We start from the raw sequence: 21,137 nt of genomic DNA, 5'->3' as shown, positions 1-21,137 counted from the left end.
AAAGGGCGGAGCTGGGCCACAGCGGTGCGCAGGCGCTAAGGATACATCCGGTGTGGCCATCGGTTTCGCCAGGTGTTTGCGGAGGGCAGGCCGGAGGACCGAGTGTGTAGTCATGTCGGCGTCGGTAGTGTCCGTCATCTCGCGGTTCTTAGAAGAGTACTTGAGCTCCACTCCTCAGCGTCTGAAGTTGCTTGACGCGTACCTCCTTTACATACTGCTGACCGGGGCGCTGCAGTTCGGTTATTGCCTCCTCGTGGGGACCTTCCCCTTCAACTCTTTTCTCTCGGGCTTCATCTCTTGTGTGGGGAGCTTCATCCTAGCGGGTAATGATTCTATAAGTAATCGCAGTAATAATGTGTTTACTTTGGCGCACTGCTTTTATTCCCACAGCACTCTCTTTTGTATCAGCTCCCCGCCTCGTGACGTTATGAGAGGAGCTGCATTGCCCTCTTGTGAATGGGGAAATTGAGGTTCGGAAAAGTTACCTCAAGCCTAATGCCAAACAGCCGCCTAGGAGCTGGAATTAAGTCTCTAGAAAAACCCTCTTCATGCTGCTTCTCAACTTGGTGATCCAGTACACTATGTTCCTATTGGTCCAGGAAAACTCCATTTCAACTTTTACTTAGCTTTAACATATCTTTAAAGTTGGTAGACCTTTAAAATGGAAACCCAGCTCTGAAAGCATCTCTCTCACCTTGGCCTAATCACTGCTAACCGCCAGTGAAACATTGCAATGAACAGTGTAAGAAATATAAATACAGGTGGTTTGCTCATTGAATCAACCTTTACTTGACTTTGGCTTTTAGCTGCTTCTACTTATTTCTTGTGGATGAAACTGTTATTTCATTAGCCTGAACTCAGTTTTTATTCACATAGTTCTGTTTTAGCTTTTATTCTGATTCCCAGCATTTGATACCTTGTAGACAGTCATATTTAACAAGAGTTGACTGTCCCGTAAATTTTTGCCAAAATCTGACCTTTGTTGCCCAGTAGGAACTGTATGAATGCCAAGTTCAGGCTTGGCCCATGAGTGTTAGGCAGTCCACTTTATAGGTGGCCATCAGATGGCCTTTCCAGTCCCTGGTATCGCCTTCTCTCTGACTTTGAGAACATGCCAGAATTAATTTTTTTTTCCCACTGTGATTATTATCAGGCCATCAATTGCATTTTGAATCAAATACAAATACTGTGATAAAAGCTTTGGAGGTGCATCAGGTTTATGTTCCTTGTTCTTAATGAGTGTACAGTTTAGGTGGGGCACAGACAAAATACAGGATTAGAATTGTTAATTTATAGTGGTTCTCTGCTTATAGGTCTGTAGAATGGCTTTTACACAAATGCTACTTCAGACTCAAACCAGAGATATTCTGCTTTCTCTCTCAAAACTTTAAACCTGAAGACTTACTGACTTGTGCACTAGCTTGGTCTGGAGTTTGAGAGTTAATAGTCTGTTAGTTGGATGTTTCTTTTTTTAAATTTTTTTTTTTTACGTTTATTTATTTTTGAGACAGAGAGAGACAGAGCATGAACGGGGGAGGGGCAGAGAGGGAGACACAGAATCGGAAGCAGGCGCCAGGCTCTGAGCCATCAGCCCAGAGCCCGACGCGGGGCTCGAACTCACGGACCCTGAGATCGTGACCTGAGCTGAAGTCGGACGCCCAACCGACTGAGCCACCCAGGCGCCCCTGTTAGTTGGATGTTTCATTATGATTTTGAGTTTTGTCCTAGAGGACCAACGCTAGGTTCTTTGTGGCAGCATCCTGGCTATCAGGAGTTCAGATGTTACCACCATCATATACCCCAGATGCACTACCCTTTTTGCTCCAGATTCCTGACCTATCCCACCTGCCCGCACCCTGCCCCCGACTTTTTGTGACTAGGATTTTTATTATCTAGGCTGGATAAGGAATTTTGAGAACCTCCAGTGACTTTTGTTTGATGATTTTTGCCTTCCAGGTCTGCAGGAGTAGGAATAGGGTGGGGCCCAAGCTGATTAAAAAGAAAGTTTATTGCTGAAGTCTTCCTGGTTTCATAAGCCTCTTAAGGTTAAGAATGCTTCCTTAAGGCTATATGGAAGAGTGTGATTTACTGAAGAGTAGGTATGGACTACAGTTGTAGATTATTAGTGTGATAAAACCAGAGCAAATTATTTTTATTTTTATTTTATTATCTTTAATGTTTATTTATTTGTATGTTTTTTTGGGGGGTGGCGGTGGGGAGAGAGAGACAGAGCATGAGCAGGGGAGAGGCAGAGAGAGAGGGAGACACAGAATCTGAAGCAGGCCTCAGAGTCTGAGATGTCAGCACAGAGCCTGATGCAGGGCTTGAAGCCATGAACTGCGAGATCGTGACCTGTGCTGAAGTTGGATGCTTAACCTACTGAGCCACCTAGGTGCCCTGGGAACAAATTCTTAAAGATGTTTATTTATTTTGAGAGTGAGAGTGGTGTCCATGTGAGAGTGGAGATGGGCAGAGGGAGAGCGAGAGAGAATCCCAAGCAGGCTCTGTGCTGTCATCGCAGTGCCTGACTTGGGGCTCGATACCACGAACTGTGAGATCATGATGTGAGCTGAATCAAGTCAGATACTTAACCGACTGAGCCTCTCAGGCACCCGAAAACCAGAAGATTTTTTGAGCAGGTAATTTTTCCTGTTTTTGAAGCTATTGTATCTACAGTTGAGTTGGCAGACTCCCTACCCACCTCCCTAGTAAGAAGTCATAGCTTGTCTTTGAAGAGAATGTCTGTGAAAGGGCACTTTATTAGTGGAGTCAATATGGGGGATTGGGATTTCCAAAACTGTTAGATTACAGGTAATTGGGCCAGAGAAATGAAAGTTGCTTCAGGAAAAGAAAGCATTCATCACAGTTCATAGTTACCATCAAAGGGTATCATCTGCATTTCTTTTGATAGCGTTGCCCTTATTAAATGCCCTTACTACCTCTCTGCTCATTGTTAGCCCAGATCCTCAACAGGAGATGTTTTAAAGTGTGTGTGTATGTTTAATATTTATTTTTTGAGACGGGGGGACAAGGATCTGAAGCATGCTCCACACTGCATACAGTGAGCCCCAATGCGGTGCTCAAACTCAAAAACTGTGAGATCATGACCTGAGCTGAAGTCATGCTCAACTGACTGAGCTGCCCAGGTGCCCCTCAACAGGAGATACTTTAATGGGAAATTTGAAATTTGGAGTTTATCCTTTGTTGTGATTGTTGGGAAGGGAAGCCTTGTACCTGTTTATGGTGCTGGATTGCTAATTTTCCTGTGGTTTCCTGTTGGAAGAGGAGGGAGGAGGCCATTTAGCTAGAGAATGGGATTGTAGGAGGTTATGTTGAAAGTTTAGGTAGTGCGGATGCTAGAGCTTTGAGTGCAAGGCCAAAGATTTTATTCTGTAGGTAATGGGAAAGCATCTCAGGATTTAGATTTTATTTTATTTTACTTTATTTTATTTTTATTTATTTACTTAACTTATGCAATCTCTACACCCAGTGTGGGGCTTGAACTCAAAACCTGGAGAACTAGAGTTGCATGCTTTTCTGACTGAGCCAGCCAGGTGCCTCCCCCTCTGCTCCCTGCTTTTTTTCTAAATTTGAGTAAGGGAGAGGCTTACAATTGGTGTTAGCCTACAGTGATGAATTGGAGGGAAAACTTACTTTGTCTGGTTTCCTAATTTCTTTTTGGCAGCCTGTTTTGTTCCATTCCTTCTACATGTGTTAATTTAACATATGTTCTTTGGAAATTGATCAGTATATTTTTAACTAATATAGAATGCTATCACACTTTTTTTCTTTTTTCTTTCTTTTTTTTACTGTCACGTTTTTAAAAAACCTGGTGTTATTTGGTCTCAGTGAAAATAGTCTGTTTTCTTCTATTCTCTTATGCCTAGGAGACTTACCTGTGGTTTCAAGGAGCCAGAGGTAGAAAATTGCCATTGAGAAATCTTTTTTTTTTTTTGGATCAACAGTGTAAAGTATAGTAAGCTTGAAAAGACAGATTTCAAATTTCCTTAGCAGCTGACTGTTTATCTTACGGTTAGATATCTCTAGCTGAGGACATCTGTCCCTTTGTTAGAGTAACATTCCCGGGTTGGCAGCCCTTCTAGTTTCCTTTTTTACCCTAAGTGAAATCCCTCTTTCTACTCATTCAGAGTACTATTTAGGAGAGATAAGCAGAAAACATGAAGATTTTTAAAAATAAGTCTTTGATCTTGAAATCAGTTTTTGTTTTTTTTTTTTTTTCAATGTTTATTTATTTTTGGGACAGAGAGAGGCAGAGCATGAACGGGAGAGGGGCAGAGAGAGAGGGAGACACAGAATCGGAAACAGGCTCCAGGCTCTGAGCCATCAGCCCAGAGCCTGACGCGGGGCTCGAACTCACGGACCGCGAGATCATGACCTGGCTGAAGTCAGAAGCTCAACCGACTGCACCACCCAGGCGCCCCTTGAAATCAGTTTTTAAGTCATTTTACAACTTTGATTTATTTTATTGTCTAATCCATATGAAACAGTTTTGGATTAAAAAAAATAGTTCGTTTCTTCCAGTGTGCAAATCCAAAAGCAGTTTGAATTTAAAGGGCAAGGAGACCTAATCCAGAGTATTTATCTCATGGGAGCTATTGGGCCATGTGGACTGGGGTCCAGCATTTCTTTGGGAATTATCTATCAGATTTATGGGCCATAATATTATCTACCATAACTGCTATCCCAGAGATTGGAAGTTTGCTAACCTTGTGTTGTTTCTAAATCTCTTTCATATCTGTAGCTAGCTCTCCATCCTCAGTGACCAAGGCTCTCAGTATCTCTTGTTTATTTTTTATTAAAAATTTTTTAATCTTTATTTTTATGAGAGGGAGGGACCGAGCATGAGCAAGGGAGGGGCAGAGATAGAGGGAGACACAGAATTTGAAGCAGGCTCCAGGCTCTGAGCTGTCAGCACAGAGCCTGATGCAAGGCTTGAACTCACGAACTGCGAGATCATTACCTGAGCCACAGTCGGATGCTTAACCGACTGAACCACCCAGGCACCCCTCAATATCCCTTATTTAGACCACTGTAATCTTCCTCACTTGTCTCCCAGCCTCTGGTCTCTCTCCCTCCAGTTTGTCTTCCACTTGTGTTTGTGGGCTCGATTTGACTTGCAAATCAGATCATTGCACTCCCTGCATAAAATTTATCAGTGTCCCAGTGAAAAATTAAAAACCTTAAAAAAATTTATTTGTTTGTTTTTGAGAGAGACAGAGACAGTGTGAGCAGGGGAAGGGCAGAGAGAGGAGACACAGAATCTGAAGCTGGCTCTAGGCTCTGAGTTGTCAGCATAGAGCCCGACACAGGACTCGAACTCATGAACCATGAGATCATGACCTGAGCTGAAGTTGGAAGTTTAACCAACTGAGCCACCCAGGTGCCCTTAAAAATCTTTTTCATGGCACCAGGCTCTTTCATGATCTGATCCCATCTATATCTCCAGTTTCACTTCTTGTCTCTGCTTCCTCTGTACTTCATACCCTAGCATTAGTTACTTGATATTCTCTGAACGTGCTGTGATGTCTCAAGCTATTTTACTTTTGCTTGACTGCCTGGGAAATTCCTTTGTTTCTTAGCTTAGCTCAAGTGCTGCTTCCCTTTGGAACCGTTCCCTGACTCCTCCAGCAGATTTTGGTCTTTTTTCTATATTCTTATTTCACGTGTGTGTGTGTGTGTGTGTGTGTGTGTGTGTGTGTGAGGGAGGTGTGGCCCTTTGATACTGTGCCGTATATATTTGTGTGTCTGTCTTCACTCTGGAAGATGGGCCTCTTGAGGAAAGGGACTGTCTTTTCATCTGTTCATCTTCAGTGCTTAACACTGATTTATATGTTAAATCGTGAGTGTGCCCGTAATAATTAAGTGAATACTAAACAGTTATGTGCCAGATTCTCTGCCATGTACTGAGGATGAGCTGTGAGACCCACAGACATGGTCTCTGCTGTCCTAGAGTTTATAATCTAGTGGGAGATACAGACAAGTACCTGGATGGAATGCTCTGATGGAGAAGTATGGTGGAAATAGGCACATGGGCACACATACAGGACCACTTACCCAGTGGTCCTATAATACTCCCTTAAATGTTTGCTTTTCCAAAATAATGCATTATAACTTCTCTCTTAACTCTCTTCTGTATATCCTCTTTTCCTTTATTCTCAGTTGATGATCTTGTTTTATTTACTTTTTTACTAAAAAGGTAGACAGGAATCCTTTCATCTTCCCAGCAAGGAGTCCTAGCAGCACATCTGCACCTGTATCCTTACTCTTTGACTTCCCATGATAATGGTTGATGTGTCCCTTTCCTGTCCAATGCCAGCTCCTTCACTTGGCTAGTGTTCTCTTGTTCCCTCAGGGACTCAACTTCTGCAATCATCTTTTCATTCTGCATTATTATTTCTCTCTCAGCAGTTCTTCCTGCCCATGGGTCCTGTCCTCATGCTTTAATAAAATCACCTTTTTGCACCAAAAACAAAACAAAACAAAACAAAACACCCAACACTCCCCCCCCCCCCAAAAAAAAAAGCCTCTCTCTCTACTGGATCATTCCCATCATATATGCAGACTCTAATATTACCCAATTAAGGGCAGCCTGGGTGGCTCAGTCACTTAAGCATCCGACTGTTGATTTTGACTCAGCTTATGATCTTACAGTTTGTGGGTTTGAGCTCCACGTTGGGCTTTGCACTGATGGCATGGAGCCTGCTTGGAATTCTCTCCCTCTCTTTATCCCTTCCCCTGCTCACACGCTCACATTCTCTCTCTCTCCCAAGAATAAACAAATAAAAAAAAATTTGGCCCCAGAAACCCCTCCAGCTGCCATTCCATTTCTTCCCCATCATCACAGAATGCCTTGACAGAATAGTTGCTGTTTCTTTCTCACTTTCCGTTCATTCCTTACCCCACTCTTGAGGTGGTCTATTCCACCGCTCAGTGAAACTGCTTTCCATCTTGCCAAACCTAATGGCCATCTATTTCACTTTGCCTGAATGCGCAACAACATTTAGTATTTAACATGGTTGGCTGCTGCCTCCTGTTGGAAGTACTATCTTCTTGAAGCTTTTATAGCACTACACTCTCCTGGTTGTTCCTTCTCACCTGATTGGTTTTCCCTTCCTACTGTTTGTGCTAGGTACTTCTCTGTCTGAGGACATGATGCTAGATACCTCCTGTTCTCCAATTTCTTTCCGTAGGTGAGTTTAATGTCTATATAACTACAATTTACCACATTGATGTTTTTAGTTCTGACCCATTCCCTGCATTCCAAATTAGTAAATCCTCTTGCCTCATCTTCACGTGATGTCTGGTCTGAAACTCCAAATTGAACCTTTCCTTGTTTTATTTTCTTCATAGCACATAATCACTACCTGATATTTCCTTGTTTATTTGCTTACTTATTATATGTTTCTATTAGAGTGTAAGTTTCTTGGGAGCCAGACTCTTGTCTGTCTTGTTCTGTGCCATGTTCCCGGCACCTGGGGTGATGCATGGCACATAATAGGTGCTCAGTAAATAATTTGCTGGATGAATGGACATTTAAGGAGATAGATTGAGTTAGGACTGCTTAAATGAAGTTGTCTGCCTTAGGAGGTAGTAAATTTCCATCTTTGGAAGTGCTTAGGGAGAGACTGAATGATCATTTGTGGAGGAGCTTTTTGAACAGATTTTCTTTGCCATGTTTGTATCCCAGTGCTTATGAGGGATAGGACACCCCTATCAGTAACACAAGTTCTGGAAGGTTTGTAATTCCTTACCTAGGGATGGCTTATCAGGTTCTAGTAGTGGTGAGTATACTTTGGAAAACTTCCCAGGTGATCATGCACCTTCCGCCAGTATGCCCCACCCCCACCTCTTTTTGGGCATTTTATGTATCAGATGGGTATTGGCCTTTATAACTCCAAGGTCCTTTCTGTCTCCATGGAACTCTGATTCTTACGTTGTCAATAAAATAAGGTGGCTTACTGTGATTGTAGTAATGAAAATGCATCAATTCATTACCTTACCCACCTTCACAGGGAGCTTCTCTTTTGTCCCCTCATATTTTCTGAAACAGAACTCTGTCCCCACCCTCCATCTCTAGAGCCACTGTTACTAGTTTGGTATCTATTTCTCCATATTTTTTCCCAGGTTCCAACTAACCGAAATGAGAAAATATCTTTTTCTTAAGAGAAATGGAGAATGGAATAATTTTTTGGCTTTTTTTTTTTCTTTCACTTAATATATCTCGGTTGTCTTTACTGTCAGGATATAGAGAATTTATCTCTCTTTTTTGAAATAATTGCATAGGATTTCATTGCATGTCTGTAGTGTAATTTATTGAAATAATCCCCTTGATGACATTTGGACTGTTTTCACTTTTTTTTCCAACTTTATGAACATGCTGTTAGAAATTCTTTGTTCTGCTAGACAAATTCCTTATTCAAAAAGTAAAAACATTTAAAATTTTAATGGATATTGCCAACTCTCCCAAATGGTTGAACCAGTCTGTACTCTCCACAGCGGGATTTTAATTGGTTGCCCTTGCTTCAGTCAGTGTCCTTCATATTTTGAAGAGTCCAGGTGCTTGAAAAGATCAGTAGTGTTTCACAGTATTTACATGTTTAAGCATAATGAAAACTGTTGCCATGGTAATGGCCTCTGGAGAACTAATCTGGTAGTTTTCTGATCTTTGGGGTAGATCTCCGGTCATTTTGTTTTCTTGGTTGGTGATGTAAGGGCTGTTAGCCTGAAGCAAATTTAGATTTTCTTAAGTAGTGTAATTATTTAACACAGGCATAAAGATATTTTGGAAAAGTGTACTCGTAGAGCTTCCATTTCATGTCAAATGGTGACTGTGGCTAATGTATCAGGTTGGCATCTTCAAGGATCTAGAGTGTGGCAGTGGAGAGTTCTCTGTCAACGTTATATAGTTTAGATCTCTTGCCTTTTTTTGAGACAAGCAGCTGCTAGAAGTTTAATATCAAAGATGATAACTATGAAGGTCCTCATGTATAATCATCTTCTATTTATGGTCTGTGCTATCCAATATTATGCACATTTTATTAGAAAATAATTCACAGTTTGGGGTGCCTGGGTGGCTCAGTCGATTAAGCATCCGACTCTTGATTTTGGCTCAGGTCATGATCTTGCAGTTTTATGGGCTTGAGCCCTGCATAGGTCTCTGTGCACTGACCGTGTGGAGTCTGCTTGGGATTCTCTCTCTCCCTCTCTCTCTCTGCCCCTCCCCTGCTCATACATGCACTCTCTTTCTCAAAATAAATAAATGAGCTAAAAAAAAAAATTCACAGTTTTATAACTTTTTGTCATTCAGCCCGGCCTCTTTGTTACTGCCTCACCTACACCCCAATCGAGGTGTAATTATAAATTTAAGTCAGGAGATAGGAGAGTTCTGAAGATATGTTAGTAATATATATCTTTTTCTGAGTGAGCTTTTGGTTTTTAACCTGAAACATCATATTTTTTTCTTTTAACTTAAACATGAACATAAAACTGAGTTGTACCATCATGAATTCTTAAATTCACCTGTCTGGCCGGCACCCAGAGCAGAACATTACCAGCACCTAGAGCCCTCCTTGCACCTTCCCAGTCATTCCTCTTCCTGTGAAAGAGGCTTATATGGCTTATATTTTCGTGGATTGGTTTGCCTCCTGTTAAACTGTATATAGATGGGATCATACAGCATGGGTTTTTTGGTGTCTGGATTGTGTTGCTTAACATATTTGTGGGAGGTCTTCATATTGTGAAGTTCTTTTTCACTGCTGCATGGTACTTTATTGTGTGCATATGCCATAGTTTATCCATTTGCCTGTTGAGAGACATTTAGATTGTTTCTTGTTTGGGGCTGTCCTGGGTATCATTCCTGTATGTGCCTTTAGATGCACTTATGCATCATTTCTGTTAGAATTATTGGGACGTAGAGTATGGGTGTGTTCATTAGCAGTCATATTTGTGTTTTTTTCTAGATAATCACTTTCATGTTTTGCTTCTTGTGCAGTTTGCCTCAGGATACAGATCAACCCACAGAACAAAGCGGATTTCCAAGGCATCTCCCCAGAACGAGCTTTTGCTGATTTTCTCTTTGCCAGCACCATCCTGCACCTTGTCGTAATGAACTTCGTTGGCTGAATTACTTCCATTTACTTAATTGAGGAGTAGGAGGCTAGAAGAATGTAAGTAGTGATCATAGCCCTTGTGCCATAATGTTGATTTTAGGCATGGAAGTTGAGTGTGGCTGGTTTTGATTATAGTTGCCTGGGTTCCCATATTGCTGATAAGACATTTGCAGAATTTTCTATTGGAATGCAAAGCATTAATCTGATCATGAGTCTTCAGTGCTTTCTCTCGTGGTCATTGCCTTCTCTTCTCACCGTTTTGCAAATCATTAAGATAACAGAAAGTAAGACTTTGCCTGTAGCTAATACCTAAGTTTCTGCATCAGTAACTTCATGAAAATAATGGAAATCTTGGAAGAGACATAAATTGTAGGTTCTGCCTGGAGATTTGCTCTATAATTTTTTTCTTTGATCTCAGGTAACTTTTAAATGCTGGGCCATTGTTCCCCTAGTAGAGTGCTCACATCTGGTAGACATCCAGTATATGCTGAATGAAGGACTGTGGCCATTTGCTAATAATGTGTGCTAAAGTGGAAATAAATGGGGAAATTGGATTAGCTTGGGGAAGACTTTAAAATATATGATGAGATGTCATTTGGTTCGTTTGCCATTTTCCCTTTATTAGTGTAGAACTCCTTTTTCTCTAAACTCTGATGTAGAATCTCAGTATATAAAACAGCAATGGAGCTGGAGTTGTTTTGATTGACAGAATTGAAAAGTCCTCTCTGCTTGGCCTTTCTTCCTCCCAAGCAGAATCCTAAGTCTCTAAGAAGCACATGAGTGGTTTCCAAACTGTGTGTTGACACTGTTATTTTATATATGAGAAAACAGAGGCCTTCTGTGGCCACACAGCTAGGTGGTTGCAGAGTGGTGCCTTCCCTAGTGGTGCTCTTGGCCCAGTGCTCCTCTAGTATCCTACCTGGCTTACGATGAGTGAATGCGCTCTTTTCTTTGCCTTTCCATCATAACATTTAGTGTTGCTATTGGGTGGTAGGAAAAAAAAGAACCTTAGGGAATGTTATCCTTTTTGGGGGAAGAATATCCTAGGACTAGCCTCTGTCACTAAGAAATCTGTCATGTTTGTACTAATCAGCAGTATAACACAAGAGTTAGCGACTGTGTCCAAAGTGTATGCAATAATGCGACAAGGACTGTACATTAATTTCTGGCATGAATGAATTAGTTGCTTACAGTGTTCCATGGATTCTTTTTGTTATTGATAACTGCTTCAAAAACAGTTCTGTTAATTCAGGTAAGGTTTCATTTTTGGTAGTGGTAAATTGACAGAAATGGTTTATTTCAGTGAAAAAGTTTGAGAAGTACTTCTTTCTACTATTCTGATACAGTTTAACTCTTTGGAAACCTGATCAGGGCTTGAGTTGTCCCCCTCCCTCCCGTTACCACACCTTCTATGTGGCAGTCAGTGCCTTGTTACTGGGAATACAAACAAAAGTAAAATGTGGCTCTTAACTTTTCTAGTAGAGGAGAAGGCCTATAAACATAGCAGTTAAAATTCAGCATAGTTAGAGCCACACCAAAGATCTGAACAAAGTACTGTGGGAGTCCAGAGAAGGGAGCTATATGCCATTTGGGAGCAGAGGCAGCAGACAAGGTATCTGAGGATGATAACTCTGAGTACAGCTAAAAAACCAAACCACCAACATTGACCTTATACTTGCAAACCTCATGAGTGACTCTTGGGCTCTCTGATAGTAACCTTGCTGGGAAAGTCATAAGTCTTTTGACTAATTTGCTTTAGATTACTAAAATTATTTTTTCTAGAGGAGTCATGTGTATGTTTAGGAAGGGAACAGAGCAAACAATTCAAGGGTGTTCTTTAGGCTCAAGGAGATACCAAATCATGGAAAATGATTTCCTATGGCCGACGTGATTGGAAGAGGACTCTGCTGCAGAGAGCTTAGTATTTCAAAATTATGACAAAAACAGAGACAAAAAAGCAGGCTCAGCAGGAATTGCATACTGCAGACCATATTAACAATGTAGGGCCACTTGTTCAACTGGGAATTAATGGGCCCAAGGTAGAGCAAAATCTTCCAATCCCAGATTACAGTGGTAAATCATTCTGTAGAGAGTATGCTCATTGAAAAATCCTTTTCTCGGACATTGCCCAAAAGATTTTTCACAGAGATCATTTGTTTGACACAGGTTATACTCTCCTACTTTTAAACCTGTATCTATTTTCCCTTTTTATGTGCTTCTTTCTATTTTAGCTTTTTTTTATTTTTAAAAAGTTTATTTTTGAGAGAGAGAGCAAGCAGGGAAGGGGCTGAGAGAGAGGGAGACACAGAATCTGAAGCAGACTCCAGGCTCTGAGCTGTCAGTACAGACCCCGACGTGGGACTAGAACCCACAAACTGTAAGATCATGACCTGAGCTGAAGTTGGATGCTTAACCGACTGAGCCACTCAGATGCCCCTAACTCTTTTTTTAAGTTTATTTTATTATTTATTTTGAGAGAAAGCAGGGGAAGGGACAGAGACAGAGGGAGAAAGATGCTGTCAGTGCAGAGCCTGACATGGGGCTTGAACTCATGAACTGTGAGATCCTGACCTGAGCCAAAATCAAGAGCTGGATGCTTAACCAACTGAGCCGCCTAGGCACCCCTGCCCTTTTTATGTGTAGTGTGCCAAAACACTTTTAAAATATTTTCCAAGTAAGTTCTCAATATTTGTACCAACTCAGAAGGTAGAACAAAACAGATTGAACATTCTCTATACTTGCCAAGTACATTGAGGGTTGGGTATAAAAAGAATAAACATCTATAGTGTATGCTCTTGCATGAATTTGAGGATGACATTTGAAACTAGCAGCTACTCTGAAAAAAGGCAGTTCAGAAGAAAATGGCATTGAGTTGAAAAAATAAATATTCAAGAAGTAACTAAATTAACATACAGATAGTGAGAGCTCACCATAGGTCAGGATTTAAGTGCTTCTTGTTCTGTGTCTTTTATTTATTTTTTATTTTTTAAAAGTTTATTTATTTATTTTGGGAGAGAGTTCGAGCAGGGGAGAGAGGCAGAGAGGGAGAATTCTGCGGGGCTTAATCCCACAAACCACAAGATCATGACCTGAGCCGAAATCAAGAGTTGGACACTTAACTGATTGAGCCACCCAAGCACCCATGTCTTACTTTAATTTTAAAATAACCTCATGAGGGGGGCACTTGGGTAGCTCAGTCAGTTGAGCATTTGACTTGGGCTCAGGTCATGATCTCAGGGTTCGTGGGTTTGAGTCCCTGCATTGGGTTCTGTGCGAATAGCTCAGAGCCCGGAGCCTGCTTCAGATTGTTTCTTTCTCTCTGCCTCTCCCCTGCTCATACTCACTCTCTCTCTCTCTCTCTCTCTCTCTCTCTGTCTCAAAAATAAATAAAACATTAAAAAAAAAAAAGCCTGATAATCCAGAGTGACTTCAAAAAAGTTTTCTTATACCCCATTTTTGCTTGTTTGTTTACTATAGAGTATTTGACAATTGCAGAGCTAAAGAAGTGTGTTTAAAAAGTCAGCTATTGGGGCGCCTGGGTGGCTCAGTCAGTTAAGTGTCCATCTTTGGCTCAGGTCATCATCTCGCGGTCTGTGAGTTCGAGCCCTGCATCAGGCTCTGTGCTAACAGCTTAGAGCCTGGAGCCTGCTTCGGTTTACGTGTCTCCCTCTCTCTCTGCCCCATCCCCTGCTCACGCTTTGTCTCTCTCCATCTCTCAAAAATGAATAAACGTTAAGATTAAAAAAGAAAATCAGTTATTTATCACTGTGCTTTCCTTATTATTTTCTTTGCTTTTATTATAACAAGTTTAAAAAATACAGAAAAGTAGAAAGAATAACCTAACCAATCGATGCTGGGAATTAAGATTTTGAACAGATTAGGGGTGCCTGGGTGTCTCAGTCAGTTAAGTGTCCAACTTTGGCTCAGGTCATGATCTCTTGGTTCGTGGGTTCAAGCCCCGCATCAGAGCCTGGAGCCTGCTTCAGATTCTGTGTCTCCCTCTGTCTCTGCCCCTCCCCTGCTTGCACTCTGTCTCTGTCTCTCAAAAATAAATAAACATTAAAAAAAAAAAAGATTTTGAACAGATTAGACATTGTAGATTCAGCTGAAGTTCCTTCCCTTCCCTCTGCTGGAAGACCTGAGCTTCATGACAATTTCATTCAGCTAGGCCTAATGTAAAACCTAGATCTATTAACACAGCCTTTTCCAACCTTTAGCCAGCCTATGTGGTCTCCCGAAAACCCATCCTCTGCCACTCAGTTGGCAGCACTGGTTATATAGTTGGCTAAAGTTTATTTATTTTGAGAGAGAGAAAGAGAAAGAGAGAATCCCAAGCATGCTGCACCCTGTCAGCGCAGAGCTCGATACGGGTCTCAAACTCATGAACCGTGAGATCATGATGGAGCTGAAGTCTGACGCTTAACCACATGAACCACCCAGACACCCCTTACTTTATTTTTAGGCAAATTCCACACCCAACGTGAGGCTCAAACTCAGTGACCCCAGAGATCAAGAGTCGCATGTTCTGACTGAGCCAGCCAGGCATACCACTCATGATAGTTTTTAGATGATCCTAAAAATGAAAATGCAAAAGTAAAAAATGCTCCTAGTGACCTTCGGAGTTGCTGATTAGTGTCTGGCACTTAGGTGGCTGTAAAGTTATTTTGGATGAATTTATGACACAGTTCAGTAGATTTGAATATTTTAAAATTTACATACTATCTGTAAGTATTTCCTATGTTTGTTTCTTTACGTCTGTGAAGTTCTTTTCAAAATTTGTCCGCTTCTCTGAGGTGTTCTGAAGGGAAATTAAGAAGAGGGACACAGCTCCATTGGATCACAGTTTGGGAAGGGAAGTTCCTGATGACAGGGTCCCTGGATCTGAGGGAAAGTGAACTGGGCACAAGGGACAAACCTGAGCTTGGAAATGTGCTCAGCCCCTGGGGAGGTTGTTTGCAAAATGCTCCAATGCTCATGCTAAAATCTTATTAGTGTTGCTTTGTTTTTATAATAGAGACCATTCTCCCACAGATCTTTAAAAATTCATGGTGTTTAATCCTGGCTGGAACAAGGGGACTAACCGAGCTGGGCAGAACAGAACTCTGACAAGCAGTGCTATTTACAATTGCTATTGGCTTTTTGAATTTATCAGGGGAGCACAGTAGTCCCCTATTCTCTGTGGGGGATGTGTTCCAAGCCCCCCAGTGGATGCCTGAAACCACCAATAGCTCCAAACCCTATGTATACTATTGTTTTTCCTATATACATATACCTGTGGTAAAGTTCAGTTCATCAGTTAGGCCCAGTAAGAGGTTGACAACAGTTACGAATCACAAAATAGGACCATTATATACTGGAATTAAAGTGTTGTGACTATATTCTCTCTCAGAACATCTTACTGTTCTGTATTCACCCTGCTTGCGATGATGTGAGATGATAAAATGCCTATGTGATGAGATGGAGTGAGGTGAATGATGTAGGTGTTGTGACCTAGTATTAGGGTACTATTGACCTGACAGTACTTTAGAAGGAGGGTCATCTGCTTCCCCTGTGATGGACTGCAGTAACTATGGAAAGTGAAACCTTGAATAAGGGGGTACTCCTGTGTAGTGTCCTAGAAAATTTCCTCTGGACGGGAATCTAAATATTCTTTAGGCTCTACTGCCACCTAGTGGGTCGTACATTTCCTGCCGAGAATGTACTACTACAAAGCAAAAGTTGAGTTGGGTGGGGGCTGGGTGGGGGTGGGGAACACTGATACCTTTGTGATAAAATCTAGTTTTTTTCCAGTCACAGGAGGGCAGCAGAGGTCCAAGCGGGCTTACATGCTAGGTGGGGGTTGCTGTACATTCTGACCACTGGTGGGCAGTGTGGAGTTAGGCTCCAAAGGTCATGCAACCTTAATGTGGCTTTGGGATTTTGTTATCCAGGGAAGACCTCAAGTGCACAGAGACCCACAGATTTTCCCTTTATTTCCTTTTCTTGTCAGTTGAAGAGCACCTTTTTGGTTCATTCTAGACCTGTTTTTGTTCCCAACATGACCTCCACTGGTAATAATCTTTAAGTTTTTTGAATGGGGGGGGGGGGGCGCTGTTCAGTTTTTATTTCATTTTCTCTTTGACACTTCCTCTTATTGAATTAGAGCTAGCCACCAAGTAAGTTCTCAAAAAAGGAACTATTCTAAATTTGTAGACTATATTTTGAGCTAAGCACACAGTATAATCTTTTTTTTTCCAGCCCCCTTTTTTCACCAGATGGAGGGGGAGATTCTATACCCATTATTAAGGCCCTAAATCTGCTTATTTTATTTACTAAAAAACACTAGTTAACGACTAATTGGTGATTGAACTCTGTTTTGTATTTGGTCTGTTTAAAGCTCTCAATAAAAAAAATATATCAAGTAGAGTTGTGTTTATGAAGTTCATTGCTGCCCTAACTCCTTACTCCATCCTTTCAGCTTGGATAATTCCTACCCAAGTTGTATAGGAGTCTTTTCTGGGTCCCATTGTGCATACCTGTAGTGCTGCATTTAGCCAGTAGTTATGAAACTGTTCATTTGCTTTCCTGTCTCTCCCACTGAACTCTTAAATTCCCTGAAGGACCTCAGGGCTTAGCATGAGGGGAACAGTCACTGTGCATGTTTGTTGAATGAGTGTATGAATAAATAAACCCTTTCAACTGTAAGAAAATGCTATAAAAATAGCTAAATCATTAGTTACATGGATGCTAAGACATGGAAAGTGCTGTGGAAGAAAGAAGCCAAGGAAACAATTTGTTTGAAGGACTGTAGGGTGGAACACAAGCATGAGACTAGAAATTGGAAGGCCTGCATTGTAGAGTTTGCCCTATTAACTAGTTGATTGGACAAATAAGCTTGTTTCTGAGGCCCAGTTTCCCTATGCACATCATCTGGATGTTCATCACTCTCTTACAGCTGCTATAGCCTGTGATTATTAGAATTCATGATAGTTCCCAGTGTATTTCAGTGAGATTGTGCTGTTTGTGTGGATCCTCAGTTGAGCTTTGCTTTTTTTTCTTCAGTTGCTTTTTATCCGTGTTACCAGATTTCCATCATCCATCCACAAGAGGTAGAAAGTTAGTGTCAGTATATACAACAAAATGCACAATGTTTGCATAAGACCTTTTACAAAATTAGGTAACATTTGGAATGTTTTACCGTTATCATATTATCAGGCTTGTGGGACTCACATATACTCTTAGACACGTTAACCCATGTGATCCTGTTGCCTCTTCCTGCAATGAGGTTGATGAATGATAGTATTCCTATTTTACACATGAGGTAATTAAACCTTAGTGAAATTTAATTTTTAAAAAGTAATCTCTACACCTAATGTGAGACTGGAACTCATGACCCCAGGATCTGGAGTCCCATGCTTCACCAACTGAGCCAGCCAAGTGCCCCCCAACCTTGGTGAATTTTAAATTAACTTGTCCAGGCCCTGGAACTGTTAAGTGACTGAGTGGCAACTTGATAACAGATACTTGACTCTAAACTTTCATATTCCTTCTTCTCTATTTTGTTCAGAGACTTTTGGATGACGAATTACATCTTCTTGTTAAAAGGTTTTCATTAAAAATGTTAAGCTTCTTTTTTTTCAATGAGAAAGCTTAGGAGAGATAAGAAAAGATGAAGGTAGGCTCTCTAAAATATTTCTGCTGGGCGCCTGGCCACCCATGTTGAGTGTAGAGATTACTTAAAATTAATAAATAAAATATTTCTACAAAGTTGGTCATCTTGGGTCCAGAAGACATGCTAGAGAAGGCAGATCAGGAGACCTTACTATCCAGAGGGGATGACCTTGGTGCAGTGCCCTCTAGTAGAACTCTGCAACGTGGAAATAGTTCTAAGTCTGTACCATCTGGTATGGTAGCCAGTAGCCATGTGTTGTTAATGAACATTTGAAATGTGCCTGACTGAGGCACTGATTTTTACATTTTATTTAATTTTAACTGAGTTTAAATTAGTTAAAGCCACCACGTATGGCTGGTGGCTTCAGTGTTAAAGACAGCACGGCCCTGGAAAAATCTATTAAACTCCCAGTACCTACTGCTTTCCTCATCTATGAAATGAGAGGATCAGACTGCTTGATCTGTAAAGCCCCTCTCATTTTTAGAAACACATGATTTGTGCCTTCTGAGATTGTAGTGATTCACATTGAGCTCGGAACCTAGAATTTCTGCAGAATGGCCTTGATTCACATTTTCTTTAATTTCACTGTTAATTGGGTGACCGGGATCCAGGATGAGATGGGTTTGAAGGAAAATCAGTATTTGAGCCTATCTGCTCAGTGCTAGTGTCTGAATAGAGATGCTGCTGGAGAAGAATACGGATTCCAAATGGAAATGACCCTGTCTGGCATTATCTTTTGTGTCTATACAGAGAATAATTATTTTTAACTTTGTGTTGTGCCTGCTTTCTTTTAAGGTGATTAGAGCAGACTGATCAGATGGCACTGTCTTTTCTGCATGGGTGACATAGACTGAAGAAGTCATGCTAATTTTTCTCAGTAGGTGCCTTCCATTTTGCATGTCTTGATACTATGGGAAGAAATTTGATTAGTTTCCTGAAATCTTCATCCCCTGGTTAGCAGTTGAAGCCATTCTTCTGAGCTGTTGAATAGTCCAGTTTTGTTAACATTTCAAAGAATCCTAGCTCCTCTGCTTTTAGAATACTATCTGGTAAATGTAGTTTTGTCTTAAAAGAAGGAAGCAGGTCTTTGTTAAGTAGGATTTTCTGAAAACCACTATCATGAGACTTAGGTCCTGAGTCATTTTTGCCTTCTAGATGGACCAGCCTTCGTGTCTTAGATTTGTTTGACTGTTTTAATACCATAGAAGCTTAAAACTTGACTTTTGTACTAAACTAGGATTTCTTTTATAATTCTGTCTCAAGGCTCCTCACTCAAATGATCCTATGTTCTAGTCTGCTCTCACCTGGGCCATTAGAACTGATGCATTCATAATTCATAGTTTGTGGCCAGAGTGGTTTTTTTTTTTTTTAATTAATTAATTATTTTTTTGAGAGGGAGAGAACACGAGCAGGGAAGGGGCAGAGAGAGAGAGAGAGAGAGAGGGGAACAGAGGATCCCAAGCAGGCTCTGCTGACAGCAGAGAGCCCGATGTAGGACTCAAACCCACCAACTGTGAAATCCAACTGACCTGAGCTGAAGTTGGATGCTTAACTGACTGAGCCACCCAGACATCCTGAGAGAGTTTTTGCTTTAAGAAATTTGATGGAGTGGGGCACCTGGCTGGCTCAGTTTGTAGAGCATGTGACTCTTGATCTTGTGGTTGTGAGTTTGAGCCCCACATTGGGTGTAGACATTACTTACAATTTTTTAAAAAAAGGAAGTTTGGTGGAGTGAATAAGTGAGTTTTAACAGGTCTGTTCACTGTGAACACTTTTCCCTGGTTTTTTTTTTTTTTTGCTCTTTTATGCATTTCTCACAATTCTATTGATATAAGAATGTTCTACAGTTCTGTATCATGTCTCTAAGTACCATTGTTACTGACCTAAAAGCACTCTGGCTAGAAGTCTAATATCTTTCTATTAAGCTCTGATGCTAGAATCTCCAGGTCACCTTAACTGGTATGCAAAATAAGGTGATGCCCTTTTACCTGCCAGGATGGCTCAGCTCTTCTGAAAGGTAGTGTTTTCAAGCCCTTTTCAAGTCGTGGCAGCCAAAGAAGATTGCAGAATTTTAATGGCACACTGCAGGACAAATGGCTACTGACGGCTCAGTGTGTTGGAGCCCTTAAATCTAAGGGGCCACTTTCTGGCTGCACCCTTAGCGCAGCACATGAGACGCTATGAGGAACCCATCTCACAGCTTACAGCTCGCATCTCAATTGACTAGCAGTAGGGCGGCTGCTTCTCTTGGAGTTACCCTCCACCTTCTTGCCAAAAATAACCTTATCTGTCAGTGCAAATTATTTCTTCTCTTTCCGTGTTAAATTTGAGATTGGGAGTTTTTCTCTGTTGAATTCTTCCTTTTACTCCCTGTTATTCCAGCTGAAATGTAGTGCTTTGTAGGCTTTCTAGATCCAGAAAAGCCCTGGAGGTTCAGTTGCAACCCCTTCCCCGCCCCCGCCCCCCCCCCCCCAAAGAGTTTGTGAGCCAGAGAGGTCAGAGTGACTTCTGTTAAGTCACGTAGCTTATTAATTCTAGAGCGGAGTTGAAACCCACGCCTGCAACTCTTAGTAAGTTTTGCCTTGGTGTGCTTGGGATTCAGATTTGAACATTCCTTTTTATGGATATCTCTGTAAAATGTCCTGTGAAGAATATTTGCTTTATTCTGGTTCTTCTAGCCTGGCTTAAATGCCGTCCAGAATTTGGGAACCCCATAGTTGTCTTTGTCTTTGTGGGTTTAGAATTTTGTTGGAAGGATTTGGGGCCCTGTCTTGTAGTGTTTTAAGACATTTTTAAAAACCTTGGATATCTCTCTTACCTTTCTGCTTCTCTCTTTTAGGTTCACTTTTTGCTTTCCCCTGGATAAGAGCTTTTGAGATGGCAACTTGGACACGTGGATTTTCTTCCGATTTATACTCCCTACCGACTCTGATTTGGAATGTAGGTGGAGAGCCCAGAGAAGTTCCCTTGCTTCTGTGTTAGAGCAGTTTTGTAATGAGCATTTATGAAGATGGCCTCTACTTTCCATTAAGTGGGACCTCCTTTTTGCCTTTCAAATGAATAAACTCCATGCCACTCCTTCCTCTGCCTGTAGCTTTTTTTTAATTTTTCTTCTTTACTGGTATTAAAATCCTTCTTTCCCTTCAGTCCTCTGCAGAGCTCTTTAGGAGTTGATAACTTGCAAATGTGAATCTGCTTCCTTGTTTTCATTAAGTATATCTGAAGTTAATGACAAAAGGCAGTGCTGACGACCCTGGGAAATGACAGTCCTTTGTCTTTTCCCTGAGGCTGGTAATCCTTTACTAATCCCTCACTTGTTACAGGTGGTTCCATGCTTATGACACAATGCATTCCTG

At 41.2% G+C, this 21,137-nt stretch overlaps 1 protein-coding gene across 2 annotated transcripts; it reads left to right on the top strand.

Moving 5' to 3' along the window:
• Window positions 1-24: 24 nt before the first annotated feature.
• DAD1 (defender against cell death 1) lies at window positions 25-20,862 on the top strand. Of its 2 annotated transcripts, XR_007152970.1 has the most exons (4): window positions 25-323; window positions 10,013-10,187; window positions 18,577-18,658; window positions 20,621-20,862. XR_007152970.1 is itself a non-coding variant. In XM_047862673.1 (3 exons), the coding sequence occupies exons 1-2, from the start codon at window positions 113-115 to the stop codon at window positions 10,141-10,143; spliced, it is 342 nt and encodes a 113-aa protein (XP_047718629.1). In that variant the 5' UTR covers window positions 28-112; the 3' UTR covers window positions 10,144-10,187; window positions 20,621-20,862. The 2 variants fall into 2 exon arrangements, 1 of the variants encoding a protein (XP_047718629.1); XM_047862673.1 differs by lacking the exon at window positions 18,577-18,658 and having other exon boundaries at window positions 28-323.
• Window positions 20,863-21,137: the final 275 nt, after the last annotated feature.

The sequence above is a fragment of the Prionailurus viverrinus genome, chromosome B3, assembly GCF_022837055.1.
Source record: "Prionailurus viverrinus isolate Anna chromosome B3, UM_Priviv_1.0, whole genome shotgun sequence".
Taxonomy (NCBI): Eukaryota; Metazoa; Chordata; class Mammalia; order Carnivora; family Felidae; genus Prionailurus; species Prionailurus viverrinus.
Note: the sequence above shows the minus strand (reverse complement) of the source record. Positions and strands in the feature narration are given on the sequence as shown.